The sequence below is a fragment of the Pseudopodoces humilis genome, chromosome 1 (genome assembly GCF_049639895.1).
Source record: "Pseudopodoces humilis isolate 2021_Gansu_Grassland_sample_001 chromosome 1, ASM4963989v1, whole genome shotgun sequence".
NCBI classification, from domain to species: Eukaryota; Metazoa; Chordata; class Aves; order Passeriformes; family Paridae; genus Pseudopodoces; species Pseudopodoces humilis.
The window spans coordinates 51,365,310-51,380,601 of NC_142200.1; the positions used below are offsets into that span (position 1 = coordinate 51,365,310).

The following is a 15,292-nucleotide window of genomic DNA, read 5'->3' on the forward strand; positions in this document are numbered from 1 at the left end:
GGTACAGAATTACATTCTTTCTGCAGAATACAATATCGAGTCTTCATTTAAATTCAACCATTATTCAAAGGACTTTAAATTAGGAATAAAGGGGGGTACAGAGTTACTAGTGCCCTAAAGAGAGACTGATGGACAAGGCTGAAAAGCAAAGGGTGATGTGAACAAAAGGAAATACATACTCAGCAAATCCAGGCTTATGCAGGATCACTGTAAGCATTTGTATATGAGCAAATCATATACAAATTATACATACAATGTTGTTACTTCAACACAGCCTTACGGGGAAACCTGCCAGATTCTTTCTGGGAAAACAGCATGTCAGGTGCCCCTCTGAAGTACCTGTACACTAGAGCTCTGCAGCATGGAGAACAAACCCAAGCAACTAGTGATCTCTGCACAGGGCTGTGGTCTTTTTGGGATGAGAGAGACAGGAAATGATGCCTTGAATATTTGCAATACACAGCTACAGGCTCTTTAAGGAAGCACAGGCCAGAGAGGTGCAGAGGTGAAGCTGGGATTTGGATGGAAAGAGAGTTGGAACGCATAGACTCTGCCTGGGGATGGAGGATGGACTAGATATTCTGGGAGGAATGCAGAGAATGGCCATACATGCACAGACATAGTTAGAAAAGTCAAGGCCTGAGTCTGACAAGGTATGGCAAGAGCAACAAGATTTGCTTCTGTACATGCCTCAGCAGAAAAAGGAAGGCTAGGGAAAATCTAGGGCCACTGCGAGGGCCCTGGTTACACAGGCTGAGGTGCCTAATGCCTTCTTTGCCTCAGTCTTTGCTATCCTTAAAGAAACACAGTTCCTAGAGACCATGGAAAAGTCTGAAGCAAGGAAGAGTCTTTCTTTGGTGGAACAGGTTTGGATCAGGGAATATTTAGAGAAAGTGAGCATACATAAATGCATGGGTCCTGATGGGATGTACCCAGGAGCTGGCTGGTGTCACTAGTAGAGGTTAATCTCTCAGTGACCTTTGATCAAATGTGGTGACAGGAGAATTGCTGAAGGAAAGCAAATGTCACTCTTATCTTCCAGATGAAGGATCAAGCCTGGACAACCTCACTTCAATCCCTGGGAAGGTGATAGTTGTGAGATGCCAGAAAAAGCTTCCTAGAGAAGCTGTGGATACTCCACAATTGGATGTGTCTGAGGTCAGGCTGGATGGAGCTTTGAGCAACCTGATCTAGTGAAAGATGTCCCTGCCTGTGGCAGGGGGATTGGACTAGACGATCTTGAAAGGTCCCTGCTGACCCCAAACTATGCTGTGATTCTAATGTGATGGAGGAGCCAATCACAAAAAAAAACTTCCAGGCAAATGAAGGATGAGAAAACCATTAGGAATAGTCAGAGTGTATCCATCCAGGGGAATTCATGCTTGACTGTCTTGATAAACTTTTATGATAAAATGACTGACCTGGTAGATGAGAGGAGGGCAGCAGATACTGTTTCTTACTTAGACTCCAGAGGGAAACTGTCTCTCATGAGATGCTCAGGGAGAACCTGATGGAGTGTGGGCTGGATGAGCAGACAGTGAGGTGAACTGAAAACTGACTGAACAGCTGAGCTCAGAGGGTGCTTATCAATGGCATAAAGTCTAGTTGGAGGTCAGTGATTAGCAATGTGCCCCATGGTTCAATACTAAATCCAGTCTTGTTCAACATCTTCATTTTTAATCCAGATGATGGGGAGAGTGTACCCTCACTGAGTTTGCTGACAATGCACAACTGGGAGGAATGGCTGATTCACCAGAGAGTCATGCTGCCATCCAGCAGGACCTCGACAGGCTGGAGGAAGGGGCTGACAGGAAAATCAGGACATGCAACAAGTACAAAGTCCTGCACCTGGGGAGGAAGAACCAGCTCATGCACCATTACGTGTTGGGGTCTGACCAGCTGGAGAGCAGCTTGTCAGAAATAGCCTGTGGATCCTGGTGGATAGCAAGTTACAAGTAAGCCAGCAACGTGCCCTTATGACAAAGAATGTTAGTGCCTGCATTAGGAGGTGTTGACAGCAAGTTGAGGAAGGTGATTCTTCTTCCCTGCTCAGCACTGGTGAGTTCGTATTTTGAGTGCTGTGTCCTATTCTGGTACCCCAGAACAAGAGAGATGGATGTAAAGGAGAGAGTCCAGCTGAATGGCCATGAAGGGACTAGAGCATCTCTCCTATGAAGAAGACAAAGCTCAGGGGGAATCTCATTTGATGTCTAAAAATATCCGAAGGGAGGTGCAAAGAGGACAGAGCCAGTCTCTTTTCAGTGGTGCTCAGTGATGGGACCAGAGGCAATAGGCACAAACCGAAACATAGGAGGTTCCCTTTGAACATCAGGGAACACTTTATTTCCTGTGAAGGTAATAGAGCGCTGGCACAGGTTGCCCTGGGATGTAACAAGAATTTCCACTCATAGGGATATTCAAAAGCCATCTAGGCATGGTCCTGGACAATCAAGTCTAGATGGCTCTGCTTGAGAGTTGGATGACCTCCAAAAGTCTCTTTTGGCTTCAATTTTTGTGTGATTCTGTGAAAGTTTTGGAATGCATTTTATTCAGCCTAAAAAGCCCCACTAAACATCTAATGGCTTTATGGATGTGGCCAAATCACTATATATACACGACAGCTTCCTTTCTTGACAGTATCTGCTTTTAGACAAGATATTTGATGATATAGCCAACAAGAAATAATGTCAAAGGGAATGAAGTATTAAGACAGTTAAAACTCCTTAGGGATTTATGAAGTCATTGAGAGAAATGAAGAACTTCTCTTGCAGAAACCCTTGAGCTTTATCCCTCTTATCAAACTAACTCTACCTTTACAAGAGAAATAATACAGCATTCACTAACTTTCAAATGCATTAAAGACCCAGAAAGGTTTGTCCAAAGGGTATTGCCAACAAGGAAGATGACATACAGAATCAACTTAAATTGTAATTAGGAGTCACAAGGGAAGTGATCCACTTAGCACAAGGAGCAGTGCCAACTAGATGCACTCCCTGAGATGCCCCTCTTGGGTGCTCTAAGAAAAAACATCCTATTTTCGCTCGGTCCCTTCCCCAGGACTTGCAGAACAAAATACATTTTCAAGACATTAAGGAAAAAAATCTATCATGCACTGGAATCAGCAAATTCTCTTGGTTCTAACCTGAAATGGATTTCAACTCGTGCTGATTCAGGTGTAAGGATAAAGAATTAAAACTCAGCCACAGCTATGTGCTGCTGCTTGTGCCAAACCATTGGGGAGAGAGTAGTACTGGTAATTGCAATGACAGCACAGTTCCAGTGGCCATTATTGTCACAGGCAGATCTGACATCCCATGGGTATTAATATAGCGAATCAAATAACATCTGATTTTGAATTCAGTTAATAAAATCAAACGAGAGCAATTTCAATCCACCAAGTATTTTCTACAGAATTATCATGAAAACCTGAAAGGTGTCTGAAACATTTGCTCTAGTATTAGCTTAATATGCAAGAATCAGTTTTCTGAACACTCTTTCTAATGACTTACCCTTTACTTCAGAATTGCTACTGAAAGTGGTTACACTGAATACTGTGGATGTACTCTTTAAGAAATGTCAAGAGATCCATATTTTTATCACAATATATTTTGTGGTTTTGTAAATAAATCTCAGCTGGTTGTTACACATACCTTTGATGCCAGCTCCCCAGGGTCTTTTCTTTTTAAAAAACCAGATACTTGAGGAAGTTCATCATTCTTGAGCTCAATACTCCATATATACTGTAATATTAGCAGTAAATTTCCATAAAAAACCATGAATGGTGAACTGATCATGGCATATTTCCTTCGGTCCCGAATCATCCACAATGTGCAAGACCAGATCAGTAACACAAAAGTCAACCAGCTGTGATATGTGATGCTCCACGCCTTGTAGAAGGAGGAAAGAGAGGAAAAAATGTCCACAGATGCATTCAGGAACAACACAGATGCAGACTTCCAGTTAAACTTTATTTACTCTTCTCTACTCAGTGTATATTTTCATTTTCATCAGACTCTCACCCATATTAATCACCTGCTGGACTAGCTAAAACAAACCCCTTGGAGAACATGCAGAAAGTAGATTCTGAGAGCAAACCCTGCTTGATGCATTAGCTGCATTTTGTAAGCAGACTTATTGCTTCTCATTACACCAGACTAAAAGAGATGGAAAATAAAGATTAAAGTTTGGGCACAGAAATTCTTGCAAAACAGCAGCAAAGAATTCAGAGTAGGAGTAGCAAAATCTAATCAGTGGGTACTGCATTCATGGCCTTTGACAGAATTACAAAACAGCATCAAATCCATACTGCTCTAGCTTTTGTGGAATCAGTTTAAAATGGAAAGCTATGGTGTGCACCCACCTAACCTGAAGAATGTTTAGTCTACAGTAACCGTGGTAGATTACCTGAATATTCACAACTACAGAACATTTTCTACAGCTTTCAGAATTCAGTTATCAAAAACTTCTATATTAAACACTCAAGAAAAGGATTTAGGGGAGTAAGTGTTTTTAACTACATTTTGTTAGTGATTTAGCACTAAATTTAACTGTATATATGCTGCTGTAACTGTGAAATAACCTTCAATAAAGCATTAAAAAATAAAGAAAATTATTAAACATTAAGAATATTTCTATCAGGTTAGCTTAGCCCTCCTGGAAATGATGTCTTTTAAGAGTATGTGAAAAACACTGATATGCTAGTTCTCCATATGAGAAAATAGCTTACACTGAGCTGTCTTTGGCTGTAGTACAAATGGAATTAGCATCAGAGGATACCAAAAATAAATTAATAAATTAATTTGGATCACATAAAATCAGAATACTTCATGAAGAAAAAAGCTAGCATTAAACTACAAGTAGGTTCTTCAAAGATATAGTCTCCTTTTATATTGAAAGATATAACCCTGGGAATTAATTAAAAGGCAAATGTACACCTGGTCTTGTAGAAGGTGTCTCTGCCCAAGGCATGGGGGTTGGAACTAGATAACTTTTAAGGTTCCTTCCAACCCAAACCATTCTATGGTCTAAGAAGTACATGAGTTTAAAAAAATAGAAAAAAAAAATACTGTGTCAACATGAAAATAACTAACTACTTGTTAATGACTCAGAATGCATCAATCCAGATCTGTATTTTGCCTTATTTACAGCAGAAACTTTTTCTGTTAAAACACAGCAAATAAAGTTTGAAACTTTATGCAAACAAAAGGCAGCCAAGGTAATTTGTTTTACCATTTTTAATGCAAAATTGGTCCAAGAAGCTTTATGGTTAATTTCATCATAGTTGAAACTCTTCCAAAACAGTAAAAGCAAAGCTTGCATTGAGAATATAGAAAGACATCTAATCATTATGTGGAAACCTTGGTATAGTGCAGCTCAAAGGAGCAACAAGGAGGCTTAAAAACAAGCAATGGCATGAAAAAGAGAAAGAAAGAAGAACACAAAAGTCTGACTTGGCACAAAGTTGAATTTTCATTGAGATCTTCCTGTGTCAATACAAGAAACCAGGATTTACAGATCCTTTCTTCTCAGAGTCATTGGATGTATGAATCACCTGAATCAGAAACTATATTTTTACTGTTTTCTAAATCAGTATGACATACTTTAATTTTATTGGTAAATTTCTGAGTGGTGCAAACACATGACAAACTTGTTTTTGCAGAAGCTTGGGAATCAATAGAAAACTGAGACCCAGTGGTTTTCAGATATTCAACAGACAACAAAGTCAGGGGCTCCCAGTCCTGGAAATATGTTGCCCTATTTAAAGGTCTGTAACAGGCCTCAGAATTATATATTAATAACCTAAAATGAGCTCAAAGTGATACAGAAGCCATCTTTATATTTTTAAGCCTGATGCAAAGACTTGCTGAAAGCCAACTTTCAGAAAAGCACAGAGAAGACTCTTGTAAAATCAACAGCATTACTCTTTTTGTTGCCAGTACTTACCATCATAGCTATTAGAGCACAAATGTAACTTTGTTTCATGATAAATTGAAACACAGAGACCAGGGCATGTAATTTAACATTTTCTTTTTCCTCCTGAGCAATTTCCTCTTCTTCTTCCTCCTCCTCTTCCTTTACTAGGTGGAAAAAGAAATCCTTATTTGCAATCCATGCTGGTGTAAATATAGTACATGCAGCCTCTCCTGAAATTATTTTGTTTCCAATCCTCTGATGGCTACTTCAAAACACTGTGTTGGTAGGCAAAGTATTTTGGACGGTATACACCTACAGCCCAGTTTACAAAACTGCCACATGGGCATCCATCATTGCAAGGTGACAGCAGTTATTTAACTTTAACAGGCCAAAGAGCTTACCAAAATGACAAGAAATGCTAGAGGCAGTGACTGGAGATACAGAATAAGAAAAACACTTGGACAAAATGACAATTCCTAGGCAATTTACTACCTGATGTGCCATCCGCAGGCTCCCACTTGTACTGTGGTGTGGAGTACATGTCTGCTTTGGCTGGACCATTCTCTAGTGGCAGTGCAGGGTGGATGGTGTGATAGTCAGCGGGGTTCCCGTTCACTGTTACCAGCAGCACCTGAAGGACACCGGAGAGAGGCACTGTGTTTACCGTGGCTCTCAGAAGACTGGGACTCCTACTCCTGTGTTTTGCTACTTTTAGAGTGGCAATGTTAAAAGAGCCTAACAGGCAGCTGCAGCTACTTCCAAGAAACTGATATGTTATTTTCATGTTGCATGCAAAAGTAACACGGAACAGCTTCCAAAATTAACTGTTGTTAGATTTTTATGTCATACCAATAGCAGTAACCAAAAATTCATCCTTCTTCTTGGGCAAACTACTACATTAGGATTTTCAGACTTCAGTTCACATCTAATTATTTCCAGAAGTTAATAAAATAATGGCTATAAATTACTTTCCAATTTGAATTATTAGTGGTGAGATCTATATTTGCAGCTGTTAATAAAATAATTTGTGGTAATCATTGCTACTGATGACACATTTTTGTCTCTTAGCAGTGCTAATTCAACACTCTTTCATTGTTTTATTTTTGTGACTTCAATTTCAGCCCTTGTGCTTGTTTGGCTAAGGGCTCCAGCAATCACAATCATCAGTATTGGCAGAAATGCACACGCAATGGGTTAGTGATGGCAGTATGTGCTCCAGACTGACTTCTGCTCAGGCTGGGAGATAGGGTCATATCTTGCTTGTCAAGACTATGCTCAGGCATGTGCAACAGCCTGTGAACTGTTCCAGAACAGTATCTGGGTTATGTTCAGTCATATCCAGCTGCACCAAGTACAGACCATGGCGCACATTTACGGATGCTCCTAAAATTCATCTTCATCTCCATTCTTCTGTGTGTGCTAAACAGAGGGGACTTTTCTGCTTTCAAAGTCTGCTAAGGTCTGTAACAGTCACGATAAATTGATCATTTTTTGTCTGTTCAAATAAAGACTTGGATTTTCTGTAATCTGTAAATTGAACTCATATGTGGTTTTGGTCATGCTTTAAAGGCCTCAGCATTCCAACGTTAATGAAAGAAAAAATATAGCAAAGATACTAAATCAAATTTAAAGGTGGCTTGCATTAGAAAGCATATTTTCATATCTTATTCAAACCCAATGAAATAGCAAAGATCGTTTGCCAGTTGGTACTACTACAAGCAGCTTAATTTCAAGTGATCAATCAATGGTTTCTCAGGGAAATTATTAAGAAAGCAGAAGACAATTACATTTAGGATAATCAAAATTATAGGGTAAATGTCAGGCTAACCATAAATCTAGAAGTTTTACAAATGTCTCCTAAGGTTTTATCTGTATGTATATTGTTGTCTGTATTTACACACATTGAGAAGAATTGCAAAATTACAAAGACTAGTAGTATACTAACATCCGATGGCTTGTATTCATCTTGGGTCATTGACAGAAGCTGCAAAAAGCAATGCAAGAACAAATTATTACAGAAGCATGGCTCAAGCATTAGTAAGTTTGACTTCTTGAATACATGCATGCATATGCGCTGACTTTTGCAGATTTGCACCAAGAAATTCAGAAAGAATTCTTAAAAAGTCAGCAGAACTGTACAACACCATAAAATTATATTTAGTGTGCCATAGCATTGACATAATTTTACTGTATGTTCCTGTGATTTTTAAACCAGAACTGAGAATATTGCATTGAAATTTTGGATACTAGGTCAAAGAATTAATCAGTATTGCATTATACTGATTAACTGCTTTCTAATGTCTTTCTAATGATCCGATGCTTAAAAACTAAGTTTTTAAACAATCATTAGAATTACTACAATTATAAAAATAGTTCCAATAAAATGGTGATGCAAATATAAAAAATGATACTTTATCCATTTGCCAGCTCATTTCCCATTATTATTATTATAGTGGATTTCTTGCGGTTTGAGTATATGTGGCTTATGAATGTTCATATGTCCCAAATTTGACAAAAACTCAACAAATGAAATTTTGCAGTGCAGCTGGTGCAGACAGGTGGCAGAGAGCTGGACCCTTCCAGGATGTTTTACACAACTGCCTAAACTGCCTTGCTTTGTATCTTCAAGGAGGACACCAGTAAGTTTAGGCGAAGATAAGTTGGCAGTCCCCACTCACCAATGACAGTGCTAATCAGTAGTGACAAGGCAGATCAGATCTTTACACCAGATTTAGCTCCCAGACAGACTTTCTCACTGGATCCTTCAAAGGTAATGGCCCCAAGCCAAAAGCCCAGTCCTACACTTCTTAAATGTGGAAGTCAAAAACAGAGAGCATGCTTTCCCTTTACATCCTTACACTGACTCCTGGTTTTGTTTCATTCATTTTTACAAAATACCTTCCTATCCTACTCTGCCATACAGCCTTGATATTTTGTCTGATTTATATAATCACAAGTGGAGATTGTACTTGCAAGCTACATAACACCACTTCCCTTAATTCAAAGTAATTGTGTAATGCAGAGACCCTTCCCCTTCCAGTCTTACTTTTCTCTCATCAGTTGTATAGTGGCTTGCATACCACAGACTGCGTCTCCTCTCCGCTGTCATTGGAATTGGGCTGCAGGGAGCTTCTTTGTCATCTTCCCTGCTGACAGATTTCTCTTCATCAGGCGTCTGCTAAATGACAACAAATGACAGCACTAGCTGTAGCTCTGTAAATACAATCTTAGCAGAGGAACTGAAATTTTTCCCCCAGCAGATGTTCCCTCTCCAAAGCATGTCTGAAGCACCTTTCAGGCTTGGTTTATGATAGATGACTGTGAGATGACATTTTCAGAAACAATGACAGAGCTTTCCTGTAACTGCTAGCTGCATGACCCCAGAATTACACAGATCTCCATGTACTACCTTAGCTTACCATATAATCATACCATAAGCATGCACAAATACATAAAATATAAACCCTTCAAAATACAATGTTTAATTTTCAAGGCAGTGTATGCTACCTTGATTTCAGCATCTTTGACCACTGTTCCATAATGTCTTTGCTGACAAGCTGGTAAGAAATGGACTTGACAAATGGAGTACAAAATGGGTGGAGAACTAGCTAAACTGTCTTTCTCCAGCTAGGGTAAAGGCTCAAAGGCAAAAAGGTAGATTACCATGAGTGGAGTTCCTCAGAGACTGGCACTAGTTCTGGTCCTATTCAAAACTTCCTGGAGGGAATTGCACCCACACAAAATTTGTGAATGACATTGAACTGGGAGGAGGTAAATGGGCCAGAAGAAAGGCTCACCATACAGAAATGGGACAACAAAAACTGGGCAAGGTTTAATAAAGATAAAGTCCTGCAGCTGGAATAAACCCACATAACAGTAAAGGCTGTGGACAGACTGTGTGAGAAGCAGCTGCGTGGAATAGGCTCTGGTGCACAGCAAGATTAAAAAGAGCCAGCACTGGACTGCACTCCAGCAGCAATGAAGTCCTGGACTGCATCAGCCAGAGGGCTGCCAGCAGATCAAGGGATATGATTATTCCATTGTGCCTGGCAAGTGTCAGGCCACACCTGCAACACAATTCTGGCATCCCCAGCTCAAGAGAGACACAGAAAATCTGGAGAGGATCCCACAGAGAATTGTCAAGGTGATTAGAGGCTTGGAGAAGCTGAATGATGAAGATTTTTTTTTTCCAATTTACAGCAATAAAATTACAGTTTTAAAAAAGACAAAGGTAGTCTTCTCACAGGGAAGCATAGTTATAGAACAAGAGGCTAAGGACATAATTTGCTTCAGGAAAACACCCTCTGAGTATTAAGAAAAAAAGAAAGAATATCTATCTATCTATCTATCTATCTATCTATCTATCTATCTATCTATCTATCTATCTATCTACCTACCTATCTATCATCTATCTATCTATCATCTAGCTACCTATCTACATCTAGCTACCTATCTAGCTATCTAGTTATCTTTTTTTTTTCTTAAACCTTGAGAACAATGATCCAAAATCCAAGATTTGGCCCTGAAAAATCTAATCTGAGACCCTGCTCTCAGAAGAAGTTACTTCACATGATTCTCCCAAATTCCTTCCACTGCACTGTTCTGTGACTCTGTAATTGTCTTTAATCCACATGGTTTATTTCTCCATCTGAGGTGGAAAATGTTGTCACTTGTCAGTTGAGGAGGAGTGCAAACCACAGTAGGTTACAGCTTCCCTTTGAGCCCTAGCAGAGCTCTTCCTGCACTGTGGCAGCTCGCTGGTGGCAGCTGTTCTCATTGCTTAGGCAAAACCCTCTGATGTAATAGAAGATTAAATCAGGGCGCTGGGCAGAGGTCTGCAAAGCTACCCATGGGAACAGGGCATTCAAACATCCTAGCTCATTTTGAAACTCTTCTCATTCCAATCCTAGCAGCAAGGTCCTATTTTTTTACTTGACTTAGATAAACAATGATTATTAATTTAGTTTCACTTCTCAGAGGAAATGGTAGCACATTTCACATATGGTCATATATTTATATTTGATTGTAAAGGGGCATTCCTAGCAAAACTGTAAGATGAAATAAACTGATTCTGTGCCTAAAATACTTGTCACCGCCATTTGAAACTTTAATATAAATATGAACCATAAAGAACTACTTATCAAAGCCATTTAGTTTGGCACCAGGGTGACAAAAACAGTACAAAATACCTAGGACACACTCAATTATTTTAGTATGATATTTTTAGTCTTAGACACAACAGGGAAGGGTGGGAAATCTTGTTTTCCCTTTCTCAGAAGAGGAAGAAAAGTCAAAAAACACAGTACTAGTCACACAAACACAACTTGTGAGAGTCCTTTGACTTGCCTAAATTTTTCAGCTCTTCCTCAGCAACTCTTAAATACCTTTTAAGTCCAACAATTATAAAAATTTTATAAGAGGACTCTACATTTAACTGCTGTAACTCTGCTGACTCCTGTACCATTACTTACCACTCACAGCACACTATGAATGGGCTCCATTCATACATTCAGCATTAGCAGTTACAACTCTGAGCTGAAATCTCCAGAGACAGATTGCTTTTTCTTATTTGCAGAGGTAGAATTTCACAAGACTCAATGTTAGAACAAGTCAGGATCCAAAACAGCAAGCATATGAAAAGCAAATCTTCTACTGACTGCCACAGTCACTTTGCATGAGTAAGATCCATTCAGAATCCCACATGGAGAGTGTACACTGAAATTTCATACATCCCATACTCTGGCATTGTGGTGCACACACAAAAAAACTGAAGTCTGAAACTCAAGATTTGAAGTGGGGAGTGTTCCTGTAATATTGTTAATCACCTGCAGCATTTAGACAGTCCCAAGAGTATCTGTCTCAAAGACAATTCTTAATACAATCCAGGAGGAATTTACTCATAAGAGGACCCCAAGATGCAATTCACACAAGATAAAAAACCCTTAAGGACTACATGTCTTACTCTGCTTTCAGTATCTGCTATACCAGTATTATATTTAACTTATGTAATCTTTTTAGACTGAAAAAGTCCTTCTTTCTTGTTTTGTTCAAAACAGTTTTTGTTCAAGAGCTTCTTTTGAACAAAGTTCCTAAGATGAGCCACTTCTGACTGTACAAGACAGCAGCATACAGAGAACAACTTCTTTACACTAAACACCTCATAGCATTTTGTCTTTGCCATTCATTAAACTTCAGGTAGGCTAGTAGTGAGATCCTAAATACAGACTAACTTTGAAATCACTGGGGTCTTCAAAAACAGGTTATATACTTAGTTCCATAATGAATCAAATGCACCACAACTTCACAGATTTAAAAACATTTCAATGAAAACTGGAATGCAATTACTTCTGGATTTAAATAAGTGAGAATGCAGTCTTCCAGGGAAAAGCTAGTAAGAGAAATTTTAAATCCTGATCTATGACACCAGTAAACAAAATCAAAATGCATATAGACAAAGAAGAAGCCATAAGGAATATGTGTGCAAAATTCAGAAAATAGAGTAAATTTTACAAATCTCAGCATCTCTTTCTACTGACAAACACTTGCATCACTAACATCCTGTGCATCAAAAATAGGCATTAATGCATGGATACTCTTTCCTTTAGAGTGTTCCCTTTTTAAAGCATCCATTTATCTTTGGAGGGAAGCATCATTTCCCTGGCATCTGAAGTTCCCATGGGAGTGCCAAGACTTTGGATTGCCTCTCATGTAGCCATAAATTCGACATCAATGTTTCTTAAATTAATGTCTTTTAATACTTACTCTAGCTCAACTGCTTGGAAAGCATCTCTAATTTCACTTGTTGGCAGTTTCCAGAGACTGGTTTCAGTGTTTTATGGGAATATCTATCTCAGACACCACAAGCAGTCTGAAAAAAAACGATCTGCAGGCAAGACCACTACAGTTCCTCTCAAGTCCCTGTAGGAAATTGCAACATTCACTCTCTCCTAGACAGAAAGACCCACTTCTCTCCACTGAAAAAGCACAACAACTAACTTAGGTCCAACACCAAACTTTTAGATGGTGACTGGTGGATGAAAACAACACAGGTACTGGAAATCAATTCCCAGACTCGCTGAGATCACACATCTCACACTAACTGCATTCCACATGTGGTTACTCCTCTGTGGGTAGTTCCCATGGTTTTACTAAGCAGCTTGTGAGATGTGAAGTTTTAGTTACAGCCCCAGTGCTAAAATCATATTATTATCTGGAAATCTCAGTTTTCATTTAAGGAAAGAAAAAGAAAAACCAACAAAAATCTAATTTCCAGAAGCTGCAGCTGCAGAAAAAATACCCTACAAATACCCAATGCTAGAGGGTACTGGACCACAACGATGTGACTTCAGAAAAGACAGTATTAAGATTTCTGGAAACTTAAGACACAGTTTTTTAATAGCTAAAGGTGATGGCTTGATGGCTCTGGCATCGTTCACCTTTTGAAGCCCTATATAAGTAACTCCCAAATACCAGACATCTCAATTCAGAGGTGATGTATTTTGATTGCCTTTTTAAATGTTAAAGGGTTACATTATCCATTCTATGAAGAAACACCCTTAAAATAAGAAAAACTTCAACATTTTTTACTTGTTTCTACGAACTCTACTGATTCACAGCACAGTCATGAGTATTTTCATTGTGGTTTACAGCACTATTAAACCTCAACTTGAAAATTCACATCAGGCCTCTGAGGATCAGGAAATTAATATAAGTAATGCCTGGGATCATCCCTTTTATACTTTCAGTGTCTAAGCTTTTAAGATACCTCTGGGTTCCTGCATACCCATTTTTCTCTGAAACGGGAAGAAGTAAAGATTTACTTTTGTTTTTCCTCCTTGTTCTCTTGCTCTTAAATGAAAGCTGGGATTTTCACTCAGGCACACAGGAGGAAAGGTTTTAAGAAATTTTTTTTATATCTGTGATAAAATTGCAAATATGTGTTTTGTCTTACAGTGTCCTGTGCCAAAGTGTATCCTACCTCTGTTGGTAGGCAAGCCTTAAGTGTTGGCATTTCACTTGATAGCACCTAAACTTCAATCACAGACTCCGAATCATTTAGGTTGGAAAAGACCTTTAAGATCATTGAGTCAATCAAGTCCAGCCACTACCTGCATATCGATACCTGCTTTCCAAATCAAAGCATTAATGCTCTCCCACTGCATTCCTTACATAATTGTCCCAATGATTTTAAGAATAATATTCATGTTAGATCAGACTCCTGGAGACACTTAGTGAAAAGATGGAATTCAAAGCACCACCTCTCATTTGCTGTCTATTTCTCTTAATTTTCCTAAATTTTTGCACCTCTGTTAGCAAGTATATGCACTGGCCAGTCTCACAGTTACTAGTCATGGGAAGAGAGAGGGAAGTTACCCTTACAATGGGCTCCTGCAGCCAGAGACGAATGAGAGTCGCAAGGGTGTAGTACATCACCAGCAGTAAGATTGGATTAGCGTGGTGATACCAATGCAAATCTTGATTTTTGATGATCATCCAAGTGCTTGAGCAGTTTGTCTGAGTAAGAGAAGTGACACCGAACAACCTGCAAACATAAAAACCCAAAGCAGACACATTAGATAATAAACACCAAATCTTAAAAATGTTTAACAATATCTCAGAGGGCAATTTTTGCTTAGGTTTAATACCAGTTGCTCTGCTCAAAAATAGCATCTGCCATCACATCTAAACTGCAGTGAGTATTTTCATTCCACATATTTAGTCAAAAGAAGAGTTTTTTTGCAATAGCTTTTCAATATTAAAAAAATGGGAGTATAATAACATTACATTTACTATGTCCAATGAGAAAACTTGCAGTGACCTGCCCCCTGTAGATCCAGAGCTACAGAAAGTGGGAAGAGAAATTTTGGCTGCAAGTCCATTTGGCAAATCACAGAAACATGACAATTCAGATAGATTTAGTAAACTGACGTGTAACACCATTTCAGTAACCCTGCCAGGACACAGCTGTAAAGTATATCCTCTTGGCACACTGAACAGTCCACTGGCCTTTCTTTTAAAAAGCTAATACTATTAATAAATTGTTATCTATTTATGCCAATGTTTAGAAACATACTCTACTGCTCTACTCAGCTCTACTGAGCTCATAGCTTTTATAACAAAAAATGGAAATATTCAGAAAGGATATTGCTTCAGATATATTCAAATAATTCACGGAATTATTGCTTCATATATATTCAAATAATTGAGGGAAGAGAAAGAAGACATTTAATTAGAAGTATTATTATCAACAACATGAGATATTTGATGCTTCTGGAAAAACTGGGATTACACAATATTTCTGTCAAGTAAGGAACATATGTTGGTAAAAAACACACTTAGTATTAAAAAAAATTCCCAACATTTTCAATTTAATACATGT

At 38.7% G+C, this 15,292-nt stretch overlaps 1 protein-coding gene across 1 annotated transcript in view; it reads right to left on the bottom strand.

Annotated features, from left to right (window-relative positions):
• The window catches only part of PIEZO2 (piezo type mechanosensitive ion channel component 2), a 287,945-nt gene that overhangs the window by 86,220 nt on the left and 186,433 nt on the right, over nt 1–15,292 (bottom strand). The window contains exons 8-13 of the mRNA XM_088061177.1: nt 14,293–14,455; nt 8,960–9,088; nt 7,859–7,897; nt 6,406–6,544; nt 5,944–6,077; nt 3,651–3,887 (exon numbers count right to left, since the gene is read on the bottom strand). Of these exons, the coding sequence (XP_087917303.1) occupies nt 3,651–3,887; nt 5,944–6,077; nt 6,406–6,544; nt 7,859–7,897; nt 8,960–9,088; nt 14,293–14,455 (841 nt within the window). The remainder of the gene's footprint in view (nt 1–3,650; nt 3,888–5,943; nt 6,078–6,405; nt 6,545–7,858; nt 7,898–8,959; nt 9,089–14,292; nt 14,456–15,292) is intronic.